The sequence below is a fragment of the Perognathus longimembris genome, chromosome 3 (assembly GCF_023159225.1).
Source record: "Perognathus longimembris pacificus isolate PPM17 chromosome 3, ASM2315922v1, whole genome shotgun sequence".
Classification (NCBI taxonomy): Eukaryota; Metazoa; Chordata; class Mammalia; order Rodentia; family Heteromyidae; genus Perognathus; species Perognathus longimembris.
The window spans coordinates 62,603,129-62,622,836 of NC_063163.1; the positions used below are offsets into that span (position 1 = coordinate 62,603,129).

The 19,708-nt window shown below is 46.9% G+C and overlaps 1 protein-coding gene across 1 annotated transcript in view; it reads left to right on the top strand.

Moving 5' to 3' along the window:
- Nucleotides 1–19,708, top strand: part of Lats2 (large tumor suppressor kinase 2) — a 78,963-nt gene that overhangs the window by 51,289 nt on the left and 7,966 nt on the right. Inside the window, exons 3-5 of the mRNA XM_048341661.1 lie at nt 13,320–13,452; nt 16,124–17,538; nt 18,845–19,427. Coding sequence (XP_048197618.1) covers nt 13,320–13,452; nt 16,124–17,538; nt 18,845–19,427 — 2,131 coding nt within the window. The remainder of the gene's footprint in view (nt 1–13,319; nt 13,453–16,123; nt 17,539–18,844; nt 19,428–19,708) is intronic.

Sequence of the window (19,708 nt, forward strand, 5' to 3'; positions counted from 1 at the left end):
TGTGTGTGTGTGTGTGTGTGTGTGTGTGTGTGTGAGTCAGTGTGTCAGTTGTAGGGCTTGAAATTAGGCCCTAGGTACTGTCCCTGGGATTTTGGAGTTGAAAGGAACTTTAGGATTGGCTTGTGAAATCTTACCCTCTCTTTGTATTCAACTAAGATCTGAAGAATTTTTGTTGATTTGCTCATAATTTTGGAGCTAGATAGTAAAGGCAGTTTTTAAATTATAATAGATTTGATGAATCTAAAAATATTCTTGTTAGGGCTGGGAATGTGGCTTACTGGTAGAGTGCTTGCCTAGCATGCATGAAGCCCTGAGTTTGATTCCTTAGTACCACATACACAGAAAAAAGCCAGAAGTAGTGCCGTGGCTCAAGTGGTAGAGTGCTAGCCTTAAGCAAAAGAAGCTCAGGGACAGTACCCAGACCCTCAGCTCAAGGTCCAGGACTGGCAAAAAAAAAAAAAAAAAAAAAATGTATGTGTGTGTATTGGCTTTAACAGAAAAACAAAACTTTTATTTCCCTTGTTTTCTCATTAATTAATCCTTGTAGGCATAGTTCATAGGTACAAAGAATACCAAAAAGATAATAAGCTTTTTTTTTAAAAAAAAATGATTACATTGTTAAAAGTTACATTATACTCAGTGCTTCTCCTTCAGTGTCCAGAGCAATAGTCATGCTCAGGAAGTACTGGCCAAGTAGAGAATTGTGGTTATGAAAAGCATCGTGTGTGTGTGTGTGTGTGTGTGTTGGTTCTAGGGCTTGAACTTGGGGCCTCCGTGTTGTCTCTGAGCTCTTTTACTCAAAGCTAGCCCTCTACCACTTGAGCCACACAGCACCACTTACAGCTTTTTGCTGGTTAATTGAAGAGTCTCACAGACTCTCCTATCTGGGCTGGCTTTGAACTGTGAGCCTCAGATCTCAGCCTCCTGAGTAGTTAGAATTACAGATGTGAGCCAGTGGTGTCTGGCAATGGAAAGCATCTTTAGGGCTATGTTAAATATATAATTTATAATTAGCACATATTAATTATAAACAGCTTTCTATTATTGAGTATTAAGGCTCTAACTCTTCCTTACTCTCAGACACCAGGCACACATATGGAAAGTGTTTTTAATTCTTTTGAGTTGGCCTGAGAATAAATTTCATGAAGTAAACACATTAAATCAGGATATAAAGCCTTTAAAAATCATTGTTGCTTAACAAAAACTTAGTTGAGAACAGTTTCATGGTTTATATTGCCACCAAAGATACTTGGGTGTGGTGTTTCCCTGGTCAATTTACTTTATATGATTAATTTTATTTTGGTGCTAACAATAATTATAAATAATATTTTATTACTGTTTTTTTTGGTGACCCTTGGCAAAGTTAACAATTACTTGGGATGGTTTAGTTTGAGGGTATGCGAGTTTTGGGCTTCCCCAGCAGCCATAGAGGCCTCCTCCTCCTGGGACTCAAGCTTCTTTTCGTTTGTTGTATTGGTGTGAAGGAGCAGTTCAAAAATTACTTTTATTAGCTGGGTGCTGGTGGCTCACACCTGTAGACCTAGCTACTTGGCAGGCTGAGAGCTGAGGATTGAAATTCAAAGCCAGCCCCTGCAGGGAAGTCTGTGAGACTCTTATTTCCAATTAATCACAGAAAAAGCCAAAGTAGAGTGTTGTGCTAAGTCGCAAAACCACCACCAAGAAGACCACCGAGACTCAGACATTCCGAAATGCAATAGCAAGGCAAGACTTTATTCAAGCGGGGCCGCGGCCCAGGCCTCGTCCTACCCACCGACACAGCGGTTAGGAGGAAGCCTCGAGCTACGATTACACAGGGCTTATAAAGGCAAAAAACAAAGTTACAACAATCAGGTGTTCAAGCAAACAAGATTAGGACACAGGTACAAATCTGATTGGCCCAGGGTTCGAGGCACCCCAGGGGTGGTCAGAGTTAAGCATTCCCAGCGGTTAGAGTTCTAGACCGACTGGGCCCTAATGGGCTTATCCTGGGTCTGCTGACAGGGCCTGCTGTGCTAGCCTTGAGCAAAAGGAGCTTAGGGACAGCACCCAGGCCCCAGAGCTCAAGCCCCAGGACTGGCGAAAAACAACAATAAACACCTTTCTTCTTCTTCTTTTTTTTTTTTTTTTGCCAGTCCTGGGCCTTGAACTCAGGGCCTGAGCACTGTCCCTGGCTTCTTTTTGCTCAAGGCTAGCACTCTGCCACTTGAGCCACAGTGCCACTTCTGGCCGTTTTCTATATATGTGGTGCTGGGGAATCGAATCCTGGGCTTCATGTATACGAGGCAAGCATTCTTGCCACTAGGCCAGATTCCCAGCCCAACACCTTTCTTCTTTACTTTGTTTTTCCATTTGTTGCTTGAGCACTTATACAACACACACACATACACACACACACACACACACACACACACACACACACACACACACACCCCCTCCCCCCCTTCCTCTGAGAACCCATGTGGAACTCAGTTCTCTGCAGGAATTCCAGGCTGGGAGGAAGGCAAGGAGTGTGATTCACTCACTTACTCTCTTGAGGCTGTGTTTCTGATTATGGCCTGAAAACTAGCAGCTGGCTGCATTGAAACACTGTGTTTCCCTGTGCTTGTCAAAGGGCCCTGGAAGCCCTTCACCTGGAAGGAAACATGGAAGTCAGCGTAGGAAGGAGGCACAGGCCTCAGCGAGAGACCTGACCTGGCCTGGCTTGGTGCTGTGATCTGGGGAACCTGCACCCTTCCACAATCTCCAGGTTCCTGGCCTCTTTCTTGTCCTCTCTTGTGCTCGCAAACTAAGCCTTTGAGCCCCACAACAGCAGGGCTACCATGACTTAGGGGCCCAGTTACCCCCTTCCATCCACTCTTTTCCTTCCAACTTTAGACTAAGATCCCAAGTTATGCAAGTATGAGACAAACAGATGCAGGCTGAAGAGAGCCTCCGGGTAAGCCAGCAAGGCCCAAGTGCCCCCATTTCTATCTCTCAGCCAAACCTCCTACTTGGAATGTTCAAACATGGTGTTGTGCCAAGTTGCAAGACCACCCCCAAGAAGACCACCGAGATTCAGACACTCCGAAATGCAAAAGCAAGGCAAGGCAAGGCTTTATTTAACGAGCTGCCAACTCGGGCCTCGTCCTACCCACCGACACAGCGGAGGTTAGGAGGAAGCCCCGAGCTGTGATTACACAGGGCTTATAAAGGCAAAGAACAAGGTTACAACAATCAGCTGTGCAAGCAAGATTAGAACACAGGTACAAATCTGATTGGCTCAGGGTTCGATTCTAAAATGGGGTTCACGTGGTGGGGCCTGACTTCAAAGTCTGGCACCTCATTTCCCCCTTTTTCTTTTTGGTACCTTGGGAGCCAATCATGGCTCCATTCTGTCCATTTCAATGGCTTGCATGTCTAGGGGATGATATAGAGGTAAGGCATGGGCCAGTAGGGCCAAAAGTAGTATCCGAAAATAACTCTGGTCCCTCGGTTTTAAAAGGGGGGCTGATGGGTGAAGATCATCCATCTTCTGTAACTTCTTCAGGCTGACTCAGGGGTGTTGACCTCACCCAGCCAGGAACCTATAACCCTAGTCTACTTTACCAAGGGACTGCAGGATTCACCTCACTTTGGAGTGAGCTGCCAAATTAACACCAGCCAGGGTAGTAAGGAAAGAAGGCAAAAAGAAAATTATAACAATATTCAGTCAGCGAAGGCGAAGCAGCCCAGCTGGGTGCTTGGAGACCTCCCATGTTCCATCACGGTAGTTGTCATCCAGGGCAAAGGGGTCAGCTGGCCTGGCGTGGAAGCAATGAACCCAAGTGGCGATGCCGTCCAGGGTCCCCTCCACCGTGGTTAATCTGTTGATTGGGGGCATTGGCAAGCTGACAGGCCTTTAACAGATCTCAATAAGGACACAACACAATCTCAGGTCTACAAGCTTTCTTTCCTAAACAGATGTATCAGCTTAAAATTCTTACGGCCAGTCAGGGCTTTGAGTAAATGGGGGTGAGATTTTAATCTATTCTCTCATTTGACAAACTTACCCTTACTAACCACTATCACAGATGACTGGCAAATTCCTGCCCAGTAGACAGACATGGGCATTGGAAAGGCATGCTTATGAACTATTCTTCTAGGACTTCCCGGCTTTAACTTTTGAAAGGCCAACAGTAGTGACTCTAGGATCTGACACCATCTCTGCCATCCAAGCAGTGGCTTACTGCCTCTGGATGCTCCATCACTTTTGTCCCAGGAGGAGTGACTTTCGACTTGGACTCAGGGCCTGAGTGCTGTCCCTCAGCTCTCCAGCTCAAGACTAGCACCGTACCACTTTTGAGCTCCACACCACTCCGTTCCCAGCACTCTGCTGGCTGATTAGAGACAAGTCTCTCACAGGGATCTTTCTTTGCCCGGGCTGGCTTCGAACCGCAGATTCAGATCAATGAGTCTCATAAGGGGCCACTTTACTCCAATTATAAGCAACAAGGTGTTCCACACAGAAGTAGTTTTTAAGCATGCTCTCTTACCTGGAACTTATTAAGGGTCAGTATTAGATCTTGACAAACTTGTAGGAATCACCTGTGCTTCTCTGTGGGCCTGCTGGAAACTGTTACAAAAAAACCTACAAAGAAGCTGGAATGGCAATTAAACATTTTGGTAGCCATAATTCTCCTTTTCTCACTTTGCAATAATTATTTAGGACAATTTTACTTCCAAATTTCTTCCAAAAGGCTACAAAAACAAAACAATTAATACAAAAGGAGGAAAACACACAGGCCTGAGAACAAGAAAAGCTACGAGTTGGAGATCTCCCAAGCTGGCCCACAACCTCCTACAAGGGTGCAGAAGGAATGGACCCGAGTTGGCCCACAACCTCCTGCAAGAAGGAGTGGACCCGAGTTGGCCCACAACCTCCTGCAAGGGTGCAGAAGGAGTGGACCCAAGTTGGCCCACAACCTCCTGCAAGGGTGCAGAAGGAGTGGACCCGAGTACAAGGTGGGCGGGTTGAGTCTCGTTTAGGAGGCCGTCCTGGTCAGTTCCGGCCAAAAACCAAATTGACTCGCGCCCTACAAGTATAAGCAAAAGCAAAACAGACAAACAGACAAATTACAGGACAAGACAAATGAACAGCGCTGTTTTTTTCTTACCTTCGGAGTCTGGGATCTCAGGGTCTCTGGGGCTATCCCGGACGAGCCCCCAAATGTTGTGCCAAGTTGCAAGACCACCCCCAAGAAGACCACCGAGATTCAGACACTCCGAAATGCAAAAGCAAGGCAAGGCTTTATTTAACGAGCTGCCAACTCGGGCCTCGTCCTACCCACCGACACAGCGGAGGTTAGGAGGAAGCCCCGAGCTGTGATTACACAGGGCTTATAAAGGCAAAGAACAAGGTTACAACAATCAGCTGTGCAAGCAAGATTAGAACACAGGTACAAATCTGATTGGCTCAGGGTTCGATTCTAAAATGGGGTTCACGTGGTGGGGCCTGACTTCAAAGTCTGGCACCTCAATGGGACATGGCTTTGCTAATGCTTGAAAAATGTTTCCTCGCCAGGAAGGGGCGGGATTGGCTTTGCAGAGGAAATTCTTTCCTTCATACATGCTAGCTTGTGACTGAATTGGAATTACAGTTACATAGTAATGCTGGTAAAACGATTGTGGAAACCATGCACCTAGTTCCTGCCTTGCCATGTGCTAGATGAGACTGCAGGTGTAGATTCGGTTCTCTAGCTGCCCTCCCAGGCCTGTGTACAGCAGCAAAGTAGGCAGTGGAGAAAGGGTAGCTGAAAAGATTAGAGGTAGAAACCCGATCATCAGTGGTTTTACTCCTATCCTGTAATCCTCGTTGCTCAGGAGGTGAGATCTGAGGATGGAGGATGGAGGCTGGATGCCAGTCTAGGCCAAAAAAATCTGTGAAACTTTTATCTCCAGTTAACCAGCAAAAGGTGTGTCTCAAATCAGCAAGTGATAGAGTACCAGCCAAGCAAGCATGAAGAGCAAGAACATGAGGGTCTTAAGTTCTAGCCCTCCTGGGATGAGAGAACAAGACTGAGAGTGCACACGTATGTCCAATACCTGACTGGTATTGATTTCCTGTCTTGTGGAAAGCAGGACTGGTGGTGGACAGGGCTTCCCAGACACACACTACTCTTCAGGATACCCCACCACATGAGAGGTGCAATCCTGGGCTGCAGTAGAGGCCTGCCCCATCCCGTAGAGAGCTCTGGACTTGGTCCCTACATGAGGGACCAGCCTGAGATTCTGGCAGGGCATCAGGAGAGCACCTGAGCCATGTGCCCCATGTCTCAGCCTATTTGCCTCCTTTCCATACCAGACAGCACATGGCACATGCCCCAGGTGCCGTGATGATGGTAGCCAAAGCCAGGGTTTTTTGGTTTTGTTTTACTTTCTTTCTTTTTTTTTTTTGCCAGTGCTGGGGCTTGAACTCAGGGCCTGGGCACTGTCCCTGATCTTCTTTTTCTCAAGGCTAACACTCTACCACTTGAGCCACAGTGCCACTTCCAGCCTTTTCTGTTTATGTGGTACTGAGGAATTGAACTCAGGGTTTCATGCCTGTTAGGCAAGCACCCTACCACTAAGCCACATTCCCTGCTCCTTGTTTTGTTTTCTTTTGAGATGGAATTTCCTATATAAATACCTGGTTAGCTTATAACTTCTTGTCAACATTCTCCCTCAGCCTCTTCAGTGCTGAGATTGTAGGTGTGCATCACCACACTCAATTCTAGATTACAGGATTAAGTGGTCACCAGTTTTTACATAAAATAGAGGGAGATATATATATGTCACTTACAAGAAGATAGCTAAGGTATGGTTGTGAAAAACAGCTTTTTACAGGAGGCTGAGATCTAAGGATCACGGTTTGACTCCACCCTTGTCAGGAAAAGTCCAAGGAGACTTTTATATCCAATCAAACACCAACAAAGTCAGAAGTGGAGCTGAGGCCCACTCTAGAACTCTAGCCAAAAAGCTCAGGAACAGTGCCCAGGCCCTGGGTTCAAACACTAAGGCCAGCACAAAAACAAAAACAAAACCCTAGCTGGTAGTCTAGCTCAGTGGTAGAGTGCTTGCATAGCAATCCTAGCTAAAGATACAATTCACTCGCCTAAGGTAGATTTTAATTAGAACCATCAGGAAACCAATGAAGTTTGAAACCTTAGTATATCACATTTTATATACACATACACACTCCTCTTTGGATTTTTTTTTCCTTGTCAGTTGTGGGGCTTGAACTCTGTGTCTAGGCACTGTCCCTGAGCTCTTCAGCTCAAGGCTAAAGCTCTTCCACTTGAGCCACAGCACCACTTCCAGTTTTCAGGTGGTTAATTGAAGAGTCTCATGGTCTTTCCTGCCCAGGCTGGCTTTGAACCACAATAGTCAGATCTCAGTCTTCTGAGTAGCTAGGATTATAGGCGTGAGTCACTAGTGCTGGCTTGGATTTGGGGTGTTAAATTTATTTTTTTGACAATTCTGGGATTTGAATTCAGGGCCTTGGACAACTTGCTAAGCAGGCACTGAGCCAAACCAAGCCTGTGTTCATTTTAGCAGTGAGGCAGACTACATTCTTTTTTTTTTTTTTTTTTTGGCCAGTCCTAGGCCGTGAACTCAGGGCCTGAGCACTGTCCCTGGCTTCTTCCCGCTCAAGGCTAGCACTCTGCCACTTGAGCCACAGCGCCGCTTCTGGCCGTTTTCTGTATATGTGGTGCTGGGGAATCGAACTTAGGGCCTCATGTATCCGAGGCAGGCACTCTTGCCACTAGGCTATATCCCCAGCCCACCTGGCTTCTTTTTTGCTCAAGGCTAGCACTTTGCCACTTTGAGCCACAGCGCCACTTCTGGCCATTTTCTGTATATGTGGTGCTGAGGAAGCGAACCCAGGGCCTCATGTATACGAGGCAAGCACTCTTGCCACTAGGCCATATTCCCAGCCCCCGCAGACTACATTCTTTTTTTTTTTTTTTTTGGCAGACTACATTCTTGAGGAGCTCCACTTTGAAGGGGCAGGAATAATTCCTTCTCTTTGGTCCAGAGCCAAGTATCCAAGGCTATTCCCCAGAAAAGTATAAACAGCCATCTTAGTGTAGCAGTGTTTAGCCCTTCCAGCTCCTTTTCTGTGGAAGCTCTGATGAAGCACTTTTTCATATGCTCATATACACTTGTGTATATGTGAGTCTGCCAGAGTAAGGTAAGATCCCAGAGGACAATTACCTGGTCAGTACCATGATTCCCGCATGTAGTTAATACCATGTCAATTTTTGCTGGTCTGGGTGTGGAATGTGAGACAGCATCCATAGTCTTTTTCCACTCTACCTCGTTGGGCCTACAGAGTGTGCTTCTAGACTGGAGACATAAAAGTGATTCCAAAGTGGGGAGGGTGGGTAAAGCCCCAGTCCTGTTTTGCACAGGTGTAGTCGTTGTACTATGGCTGTAGATCAAAAACAAAGCAAGTTGGAGGTCTGAAGGCATCTTAAACCAGATCATGGCTTCAACTCCATCATGCTCTCTGCCTGGAAAAGAAAGCTGGCTTCTTGGACATGGTGGTTGACTTCCTATTGGATCAACATTACTTTTCTAAGACATAGAACAGTCCTAAAGCAAGCCCGCTAAAGCATTTTAGGAAAAGAATTTAGGGCAGTAACCGCATCATGTTAGCCCACCTTCTTGCTCTGTTAATAGTAAATGGTGAGCAGCACACAGCGCCTATCAGCACTGATGTTTCTGAACCTCTGTATAAGAGGCGGCCCTAAAGGATGGCCCAGATGTGAACACTGGGAAAGAATAATGCTTACTTGGGGAAGTTGTTATGGCTGCTGCTGTAGCAGTTTCCATCTTTTTTTTTTTTTTGCCAGTCCTGGTCCTTGGACTCAGGGCCTGAGCACTGTCCCTGGCTTCTTTTTGCTCAAGGCTAGCACTCTGCCACTTGAGTCACAGCGCCACTTCTGGCCATTTTCTGTATATGTGGTGCTGGGGAATCGAACCCAGGGCTTCAAGTATACGAGGCAAGCGCTCTTGCCACTAGGCCATATCCCCAGCCCCAGCAGTTTCCATCTTAAGTTGCCTTTCACCTGGGTCTTGGTGCATCATCTGAGCTTTGTGCCCTTTCTTTATCATCTAACCACTGCACATAAGCCTGCTCCAGGAAACCAGTAGCATCGTGTGTCAGTCCCTGCCTGTAGCTCCTTCAGAGTTTAATTCAGCCATTCACTCACTTAGGTATGGAATCCATATATAGTCTGTCCTCTCCTTCAGCTTTTGGCTCTGTCTTTGTGTTAGGACAGGGCTACCCAAACTTCATATTTTGGCCCACAGAAGTTGATAATGTTTACACAGCAGTTTTGAAGTAACTTGGAAGAAATTTGGAGGTGTTTGTGGATGCCTAGTGAAGAAAACTCATTACTTTTCTTTATGTAAATAATATTTTTTAAAAGAATACATTAGCCAGGCACTCGTGGCTCATGCCTATAATTCTAGCTACTCAGGAGGCTGAGGTCTAAGGATCATGGTTCAAAGCCAGCCTAGGCAGGAAAGTCCATTAGACTCTTATCTCCAATTAACTACCAGAAAACTGAAAGTGGCAATGTGGCTTAAAGTGGTAGAGCACTATCCTTGAGCCACAGAGCTCAGGGACAGAGCCCTGGCCTTGAGTTCAAGCTCCATGACCAACACACACACACACACACACATTAATAAAGCACTAGGGATAATTAGTATTGAATCTGCATGCATTCTACACACACCATCTTTTCATTTTCTGCCTGAGGCACCTATGATACTTCTGAGAACTGTAACCGTGACCCTGGAAATGGTGCTGAGATGTAATGGGGCTGTTACATCCTTTTAACCCTTTTAGCCTTATTTCCCAGATGAGGAAATGTATGCTTACAGGAGGAAGAGGATTTGGTAAAGGTTGCACAGCTGTAAAGTAGCAGAGGGTAGTGTGAACTCAAGTCTGGGCTGTTACAATGTGCCTTTACATGGCGTGTACTCTCCCTTAGAGATGTGTGTTCCTGATGGCTTGAAAATGGAATCTGCTTTCCTTTTGTTGTTGTTGTTGGTGGTGGTGGTGGTGGTGTTGGTCATGGGGCTTGAACTCTGGGCCTAGGTGCTGTCACTGAGCTCTTTTCAACTCAAGGCTAGAGCACTATCACTTAAGCCACAGCACCACTCCAGTTTTCTGATGATTAATTGGAGATAAAAGTCTCAGGGACTTTCCTGCCTAGGCTGGTTTTGAATCTCAATCCTCAGATCTCAGCCTCCTGAGTAGCTAAGATTACAGGTGTGAGCCACTGGCACCTTCCTTCCTTCCTTCCTTCCTTCCTTCCTTCCTTCCTTCCTTCCTTCCTTCCTTCCTTCCTTCCTTCCTCCTTCCTCCCCCTCCCTCCCTCCCTCCCTTCCTTCCTTCCTTCCTTCCTTCCTCCCCCCCACCTCCTCTCCTTCCTTCCTTGCTTTTTTTTTTTCTTCTGTTCCTGGAGCTTGAACTAAGTGCTTGGGCAGCTTTGTTCCTGAGCTTCTCTGTGTTCAAGGCTGGCCCTCTAGGGCTTGAGCCATTTCCAGCCTTTTCTGTTTTTGTGGTACTAAGGAATCAAACCCAGGGCTTCAAGCACTCAACCAGCAAGCCACATTCCCAGCCCCTCCTTTCCTTTTTAAAGACACAGATGAACAGGGCTGACAGTATCGCTCAATGAGAGCTCAAGTGAGAGGCCCTGCATAATGAGGATATGTCAGGATCTTGTACTGCAAAAATAAAAAAAACAAGCCAAGGAAATACCCTATGTCCTTGTGAGAGTTAATGTGCCGCTCCATAGCATCTTTATAGCATCTAACATATAGAAACTAACATACTTGCTATACACAGAAGATGGACCAGTTATTTTATTGATAAACAAGTTGACTCATGATTGTGATATAGTTTAATGAGCACAACAAGCATTCATTTATACTTTTGTGCTGATTCCTCTTAACTTCCTAGATTTGAAATATAGTAAAGACAGATCTTGAAATAGTAGGAGTTTGGACTCACCTACGGGTGATGTGATCCTTTCAGGAGCTGTCACCTCCTTAATTGCCAGCAGGTCCTGAAGTGACAAGCACAGGCTGGTGACTTATTTACACTGAAAGAGATGTGGCTGCTGGACACATTTCACATGAAGCAAAGGCTTGTGTTTAGAGCCAACTCCATTGGCACAGCTGTTAATGTGTGTCAACGCACTGGAGTGATTGGCTGAAATACAATCTTTGTATGTGTGGGGAGGGGGTGCCAATTCTGAGGCTTGAACTCTCTGTTGTAAGTGCTGTCCCTTAACTTTTGTATTCAAGGCTAGCACTCTGTCACTTGAGCCACAACTCCATCTCCGACTTTTTTGGTGATTAATAGGAAAGAAGAGTCTCATGGACTCTCCTGGCCATGCTAGCTTTGAACCATGATACTTATATCTCAGCCTCCTGAGTAGTTTAGGATCTCAGGCATGAGTCACTACTACCTGGCAGAGATGTAGTCTTCAGCTTGCCTTTCTCCAAACCCCTGAGGGTCTCAAAGACATGACCTCATTGCATAGCATAGCTAGGAAAATGAGGCAGGGCATGACATGCTTCTTGCCTGAACTCTGCTACCCTCCCCCCATGGCTTCTCCAGATAGAAAACATTTGTCTTTTCTGTCAAGCCAGTACCATGTCATAAAACAGCCCTACTCTTAATGACTGCTATCTCTCCATCTGCCTCTTAAGCTGTTGCTTCTGTTCATCCCTGCTGACACAGTCTGTGGTCATGGTGATGGCAGCTTCTCAGGCTCCCATCTCCTCTGTCCCTTCCCCCCTCCCCCCTGCCATCTTGTGAGGTCCAACACCTGACTTTATATGTTAGTGCAGCCAGCAATTTTTGCCCTCCCACTCTGCTGTTACATATCTAGGAGTAGAGAGCTTGTTTTAATGTTGGGTGATCACTCTTGGATATTATGCCTGTTGTTTGTTCTAATTTAATGTTAGGTGATCAGCCCTTTGTGAGTTAGGTGGGTGCAGCTATTAGTAATGTGGAGTTTCAGGCCCTGCCAGATTTCTCCTAGTCCTCCGGAAGCAGGCAGACAGATACACAGACAGCTAAAGGGCATAGAAACCACAGATAGCATGTGGCCTATCCAGGGGTGGTAGGGACAGAGTGGTTCCCTGCCCCCACAGCCAGATTCCCTTCCTCTGAACACCCCTGCGCAGCTCTGGCCACCCCAGTGTCCTGGGTATTTCCTGTGTCCCCCCCCCCCCCCATGACTTCCTCTCCTTCCGATCTCTACCTGCTCTCCCATCATTCTTCCCCATGCTCAAGGTTCTCCTCTTTAGAAGCCCCTTTTTCTGCCTCTACTTGTTTCTGCTTTGTCCTTATCCTGGAACCACCTTCCATGAGGTTCATTCTTCCTAGCCCTTCTGTCCCAAAAGGCCAGGTGCCAAGTCACAGCCTTCCTGGCCCTGGCACATTTCTGAGTCCTCTGCTATTTCTTTGAATCCCCTCCTCCACCTGAGTACCTCCAGCTCTGTGCCCTGCAGCTACTGTCAGGTTCATCTTTATATGATAGTGGCCTGTGAGAGCTCTTGAGACCTTACATATGGGGACTAGACCTGGGATAGTCTGACCTTGGGCTGCAGCTCCCCATCTTGGTTCCTGAGTACTGATACCATTTTGGCCACCTGCCCCCAAGGACTGCTCTGACTGGTCACCAGGAATACTTATTGTATACCTAGACTCTTTTCTGCCCAGTCCATAGGTGCCATCCCTTCCTCTCAGGGGAAGGCAGACATGATATTGTCTCCTGACTCTTGTCCATTCTGCCTGTCTGCTCCTGCCCTGTGTTTATCCCACAATCACTTCAAAGTGACCAACAGGGCTCTGAATGCTCCCATCACGCCTGCCTTTTACACAACCAGTCAGATCTCTAACAGCAAGTCTCTGCTGCTGTTGCCAGCATGGGACAGGGTAAACAACAGGCATTCAGGTATTCATGAATGAGTCTTAGTACTAAATCCCAGTGCTCTGACTCCTTCGGTTCTTCCTCCTGTAACTTCTCTGTTTTTATGTTCACCTTGGATTTACCAGTCTGACTACAATACAAGTTCTCTGGAGAGAGAGAATTTTTCTTATCTACTGTGTATTCAGATTCTCTTGAGCTCTTGACATAGGCTCAACAGTGCAGGTGTGGTATGACCTCAGCCTTTGTCATCAGATGCCACCTAGATACATTCTGAATGTCCTTAGGGTCCTGGCTGGCACTGAATGGGGACAGATATCACCAGTGGTAATGACATGCTTTTATTTCTCCATGCTTCTTTCCCAGGAAATGGCAGGCAGAGCACTGAAGCAGACAGGCAGCAGGAGTATTGAAGCTGCCCTGGAGTATATCAGTAAGATGGGCTACCTGGACCCAAGGAATGAGCAGATTGTTCGTGTCATTAAACAGACTTCCCCAGGTGAGCACAGACTGGCAGTGAGGTGGTGAGAGTTTGAGAACGCGGAACTGTTGGCAGGAACGTGTCTGGTGGCTTGGCTTTGGTCAGCCAATAGTTACTTGGCACATAGCCTTGCTTGACCAAAGGGTATGTTGAGCCTATCCTGGCCTGAGAGTAAGGCCTGGAGAGAGGAGAGACTTGCCTATGTACTCACCATACCCTTGTCTGAAATAACCTGTAGTATGTCTTCTGTAGAGGGCTTTTGTGCTTGTTTTGTTTTCTGAAGGAAGAAAAAGTCCAGCAGAGTGAGTAAACATCTTCTTTCTACTTGCTCTGGAGAAAAGTCTATGTAATACTTACCAGTTTTGAAGACTTACTAGTTGGACGCCAATGGTTCATGCCTGTAATCCTGGCTACTCAGGAGGCTTGATCTGCAGTTAGAAGGCAACTGGAACAGGAAAGCCTTTGAGACTCTTAGCTCCAATTAACCACTTAAAAATAAAAGCCAAAAGAGGAGCTGTGGATTGAGCCTGAAGCATAAAATCTCAAGTATAGTGTCCAGGCCTTGAGTTCAAGCTCCCAAGTTAAAGGTGGACACTAGTGGCTCACGCCTTGCAATCCTCACTATTCAGGAGGCTGAGACCCGAGGATCAAGTTTCCAAGCCAGGGAAGAAAAGTCCCTATGAGACTCCTATCTCCAGTTATCCACCAGAAAACTAGAAGTGGAGCTGTGGCTCAAAGTGGTAGAGTGCTAGCCTTGAGCAGAAAAGTTTAGGGATAGTACCCACGTTCTGAGTTCAAGCTCTACAACCAACCAAAAACATACCTTTTTTTTAACACTCAATGACCAGTACTTCTGGGGACCTCTGTAGGATTTCTCCAGTGTTCCCTGGAAATGGATGAAGGTACCATACCACTGTACTTTATGTTCTTCTCTGAGGATGCAGGATAGGCCAGATTTTAGGTACTCAAGACCCTGGTGTGTGATAAAAGATCTATAGCTTGCAAAAGTAGTTTACCTCATTTTATGGAAATTCTGGGATAAAACCTGCTTCACATGAATGAGAAAAATCTCACAGATTTCATAAGTTAAATCTGTTGTTAGGATAACACACATTTCTGTTTTCTTCTTGAGAGAAGGTTTTTTTTTCTAAATGAGTTCCTGTTCACATTGTGATTCTTGGAGTTCTGGTACCAGGGGAACAAGCTCCACTATGTAATGATTTCTTCCTAGTGGCCTTTGTTGTGTTGTATTCACAGGAAAGCATTATTAGTCTAGCAATGTGGGCAAGTCACAGCTGTTGAATTGCAGCATCTTCTGCCAAAGCAGACTCTGGAGCAGAGCATTTGATGTGAGGAAATGAAAGGGCCCTTTTTCATTCCTTCGAGGCATCAAATTTAAAGGAGGAGAACTTCTTAAAGTAGAAAAATCAGGAATTGGAGACAGCAGCAGAAATCTAGCTGGATGTTTATGGAGAGTGCCTGTGGGGTTTTTTCATGTTTTTGTTTTTGTGCTGGCCTTAGGGCTTGAACTCAGGATGTGGGTTACTGAGTTTCTTTGCTCAAGGCTACTGCTCTACCACATGAGCCACAGCTCCACTTTCAGCTTTTTGGTGGTTACTTAGAGATTAGAGTAGCTAGGATGACAACTGTGAGCCCCCCAGTGCCTGGCTGCCTTATTTGATTTTAATGAAGACAATAACCCAGAAGGCCTTTAATTTAGAGAATTAGGCGAAAGGAAAGTAGACATTTTGAGTGGGTATGATTCTGACCTTTGTTAAGAAAGAAAAGCAGACTTTGGGAATCCTGTGACAGTAGACTGAACTGTTCCATGCGTCTTTGAGCATGTCATATAGACAACAACACTGGCTGTCCACATGGTCTGTGACAAGACTGAAACACGGTCTTCTCTGGCCTGTGACCCATGTGCTCCTTGGCCTGTGGTATCCTCTCCCCCTCCCATGCCAGATTAGGGTGCTTGGTCCCTGTTGAACAGGATATACTCTCTCCAGCTCAGATTGTTGACCCTGTGCATCTCTTCAGCCCCAACAAACATGGCTAGTATGAAGATCACATGAAAGTACAAGAACTCAAAGATCCTTTCACCTGCAAGAGTTGGATCACTAGGACCTGGTGGGATCTTGGCCTCCCTGAAGAAATAATGCAAGGACAGGCAGTTTCACACAGCTAGGTTTATTACAAGCAAAAGCAAAAGGACAACAACAAAGAAAGCAAGGAGCCAAGTGCTCTGATCTCTTAGTGCCTACCCGCCCTTACTAGCCTTAGGAGCTGGGCATTGTTAATTTTTTGTACTTCATTGTGGAGTAGTCTAGATAATAGGAAGACTTTTCCTAGAAGGAGTGTCTAAGGAGATTACCTAACAAGGGCAGGTGAGAGCCAAAATGGTGGTTTGCAAGGGTGTGTGTGCATAGCCCCACAAGTTTAGTGTTAGTAAAGTCTTCCTGCAGAAATGAAACACAGAGCTACAGAGTGGGAGATTCACAGAGCTACCAATGACAAAGTGTCAGTGGGGTATTGAATCAAGATGTGAGTAGAATGTAGGACTAGTGTGGGGGCACTAAAAGCCCCCATCATTCCTTTTGGGGGGCTGCTACTGGGCTCCTTCCTATTCCCCTGCCCAAGACCCCCTTAGTCTCACTCTGATGCCATCTTTCTGTTCTTTCTGCTGTAGGAAAAGGCCTTGCACCTGCCCCGGTAACACGGAGGCCCAGCTTCGAAGGTACAGGCGAAGCCTATCCATCATACCACCCATTGGGCAGCTCTGCCTATGAGGGTCCAGGCTTTGGCACTGAGGGCTCTGCTGCACTGGAGGATGTGCCACGGCCCTACATGGATTTCCTCTACTCTGGGGTCAGCCCCCATGGGGTGCATAGCCACCAGCACCCTTCCAAAAACTATGGCTCAGGCGTGGAGGCTGGGGGAACACACTTTTCTGCCTCAGGTGCAGCCCTGCCCCTGCCGGGCGCTCACTACAGCCGCCCGCACATCCTGGTGCCAGCTGAGCCCCTGGGCTACGGTGTGCAGCGCAGCCCCTCCTTCCAGAGCAAGACACCGCCAGAGCCCGGGGGCTACTCCAGCCTGGCTGCCAAAGGCCAGGGGGGCCCGCCAGGCCCTGGCCTGGCCTTCTCAGCCCCTACCACGGGGCTGTATGCTCCACACGTGCACCATAAGCAGGCTGGGCCTGGGACCCACCAACTGCACGTGATGGGGCCCCGAGGCCAGGGGTTTGCTGGTGACAGCCCCACACAGAGCCTGCTTGCCTCCTCCAGAAACAGCCTCAACATGGACCTGTATGAGCTGAGTGGAGCCCCTGTGCAGCAGTGGCCAGGTGCCACACTGGCCCGCCGTGACTCCCTGCAGAAGCCTGGTCTGGAAGCACCACGCCAGCACGTGCCCTTCCGGTCCAGTGGCCCAGGACCCAGTAGGACCAACTCTTTCAATAGCCAGCAACCGCGGGCCGGTGTGACAGGCCAGCCTGAGCCCTCCCTGCCTGCCCCCAACACTGTCACAGCTGTCACAGCTGCACACATTCTGCACCCAGTGAAGAGTGTGCGGGTGCTGAGACCTGAGCCACAGACCGCTGTGGGGCCCTCGCACCCGGCCTGGGTGCCTGCACCTGCTTCTGCCACTGACAGCCTAGACAGCAAGGAAGAACACAGCCTGGGCCTGGGGAGTACCAGCGCTCACCCCCTGGACGTAGAGTACGGGGGTCCGGACCGCAGGTGCCCACCACCACCCTACCCCAAGCACCTCTTGCTGCACAGCAAGTCTGAGCAGTACGACCTAGACCTGGACAGCCTGTGTGCTGGAATGGAGCAGAGCCTTCGCTCAGAGCCTACTGACAGGGCTGACAAGAACCACAAGAGTGCCAAAGGGGACAAAGGCAGCAAGGATAAAAAGCAGATCCAGACCTCTCCAGTTCCTGTGCGCAAAAACAGCAGGGATGAAGAAAAGAGAGAGTCTCGCATCAAGAGCTATTCCCCATATGCCTTTAAGTTCTTCATGGAACAACATGTGGAAAATGTCATAAAGACCTACCAGCAAAAGGTGAACCGCAGGCTGCAACTGGAACAAGAAATGAGCAAAGTAATTTTTGTCTTCATTCTTAGCTCTCTCTTATGGCTCTTCTCTTATTGGTAGCAGGCTTCACTGGAAGTCCTGTTTGATTCTATTGTTACATTCCTTTATCATAAACTCATCTCAAGGTCATAGTCGTGTGTGTGTGTGTGTGTGTGTGTGTGTGTGTGTGTGTGTGTGTGTGTGTGTCCGTCCGTCCGTCCGTCCGTCCGTCCATCCATGTGTCCATTCTGAAGCTTAACCCAGGCCTCCTGTTCTCACTTGGGCTCTTGTACTACCACTTGTGTCATACCTCCATTCCCTGCTGGTTTTGTTTTGTTTTGTTTAATTTATTTATTTATTAAGCAAAAATTTTTTGACAAGGTGTTGTGCAAAAGGGGTACAGTTACATAGTAGGGCAGTATGTACATTTCTTGTGTTATCTTACGCCGTGTTTTTCTTTCCCTTCCCTAGGTCAGGTAGACATATGTACAATACACAGTGTACCAAGAACATATACAGTAGCCATGTGGCCTACGCCAAAGAAAATTCGCCTAGTTGTTTTGTTTTTTACTTGAGGCTGGCTTCTGTCATCCTCAGATTTCAGCTCGCTGAGTAACTAGGATTATAGCTGTGAGCCACCAGCACCTGGCTTCATGGTCTTATTGTGTGGATCAGTTACTCAGAAAATTCATAAGTGTGGTGGCTTTCTTTTCTCCTTCCCCACCTGCTAACCTGGGGGAATTTGTGATAGCTGTGTACAATTGGCTAATAGGTAAACTGTCAAGTTGATTTTTATAGCATGTTCCTTATTCTTGAAGAAGCTGCGTGAAGGATGACTTATTGGTGATTAAATAAAACTAAAGTTTTAGGTTTATAAATTGAAAATGGGATTTTTAAAGAAGAATGTGTCTAGTAGTGATCAGTTGATCCACCTTATAAGTAATTTGTAAGTAATGTTTTAAATATACCAAGTAATTGACACTATGAAATGCTAGAAAAGGTATTTATTGAAATTACTTAAATAATGTAACAGAAAATATGAATCACACAGAGCCAACCATTCCAAACTCTGAAAGTCAAATTTGTGTTCTTTCTGTTGTCCCATTCATTGCTTTGTTTTCTTTCCCCATCTTCTTTGAGCTGTTGATTAATAATTCCAGGAAAGGTATCTCTATATGATACAAATTTGTATCTCTATATGGCTATGGGAGTAATACCAGTTATTATTTTCTTCCCTAGTATGCTCTTGGTTCTAGGGCTTTCCTTGCCCCAGTCACTTGTTGCCATGGGGCTCTCTAAGGTGACTCTTCTGTCTAATTTCCCTTGTGTGTAGGCTGGACTCTGTGAGGCTGAACAGGAGCAGATGAGGAAGATCCTCTACCAAAAGGAGTCTAATTACAACAGGCTGAAGAGGGCCAAGATGGACAAGTCCATGTTCGTGAAAATCAAAACCCTGGGGATCGGTGCCTTTGGAGAAGTGTGCCTTGCCTGCAAGGTGGACACTCATGCCTTGTACGCCATGAAGACTCTGAGGAAGAAAGATGTCCTGAACCGGAATCAGGTGGCCCATGTCAAGGCTGAGAGGGACATCCTGGCCGAGGCAGACAATGAGTGGGTAGTGAAACTCTACTACTCCTTCCAAGACAAAGACAGCCTGTACTTTGTGATGGACTACATCCCTGGTGGGGACATGATGAGCCTGCTGATCCGGATGGAGGTCTTCCCGGAGCACCTGGCTCGCTTCTACATCGCAGAGTTGACTTTGGCCATTGAGAGTGTCCACAAGATGGGCTTCATCCACCGAGACATCAAGCCTGACAACATTTTGATTGACTTGGATGGTCACATCAAACTGACGGATTTTGGCCTCTGCACTGGATTTAGGTGGACTCATAACTCAAAATACTACCAGAAAGGTACTGTCCTAGGTGTGCTGTGGGCACCTCCACATCCATCTGGAGCTCAGCATTCTGGGGCAACTGGTCTTTCCCATCCTGGGTGGCTCCCAATCATTGCGAAGTTACATCTCACTCCATTTTATAGTTGGATGTGACATACTTTTCTCCCTGAAGGAATAGTGTAATTAATGTGCACTGGTGGGGGAAGGAAGGCTGGGGGGATATTTTGTGGTAGTGGGGCTTTCTTTTTTTTTTAAGTTAGTGGACTTTAGGGTTGCTACATTTGAAGGTCAGTAGGT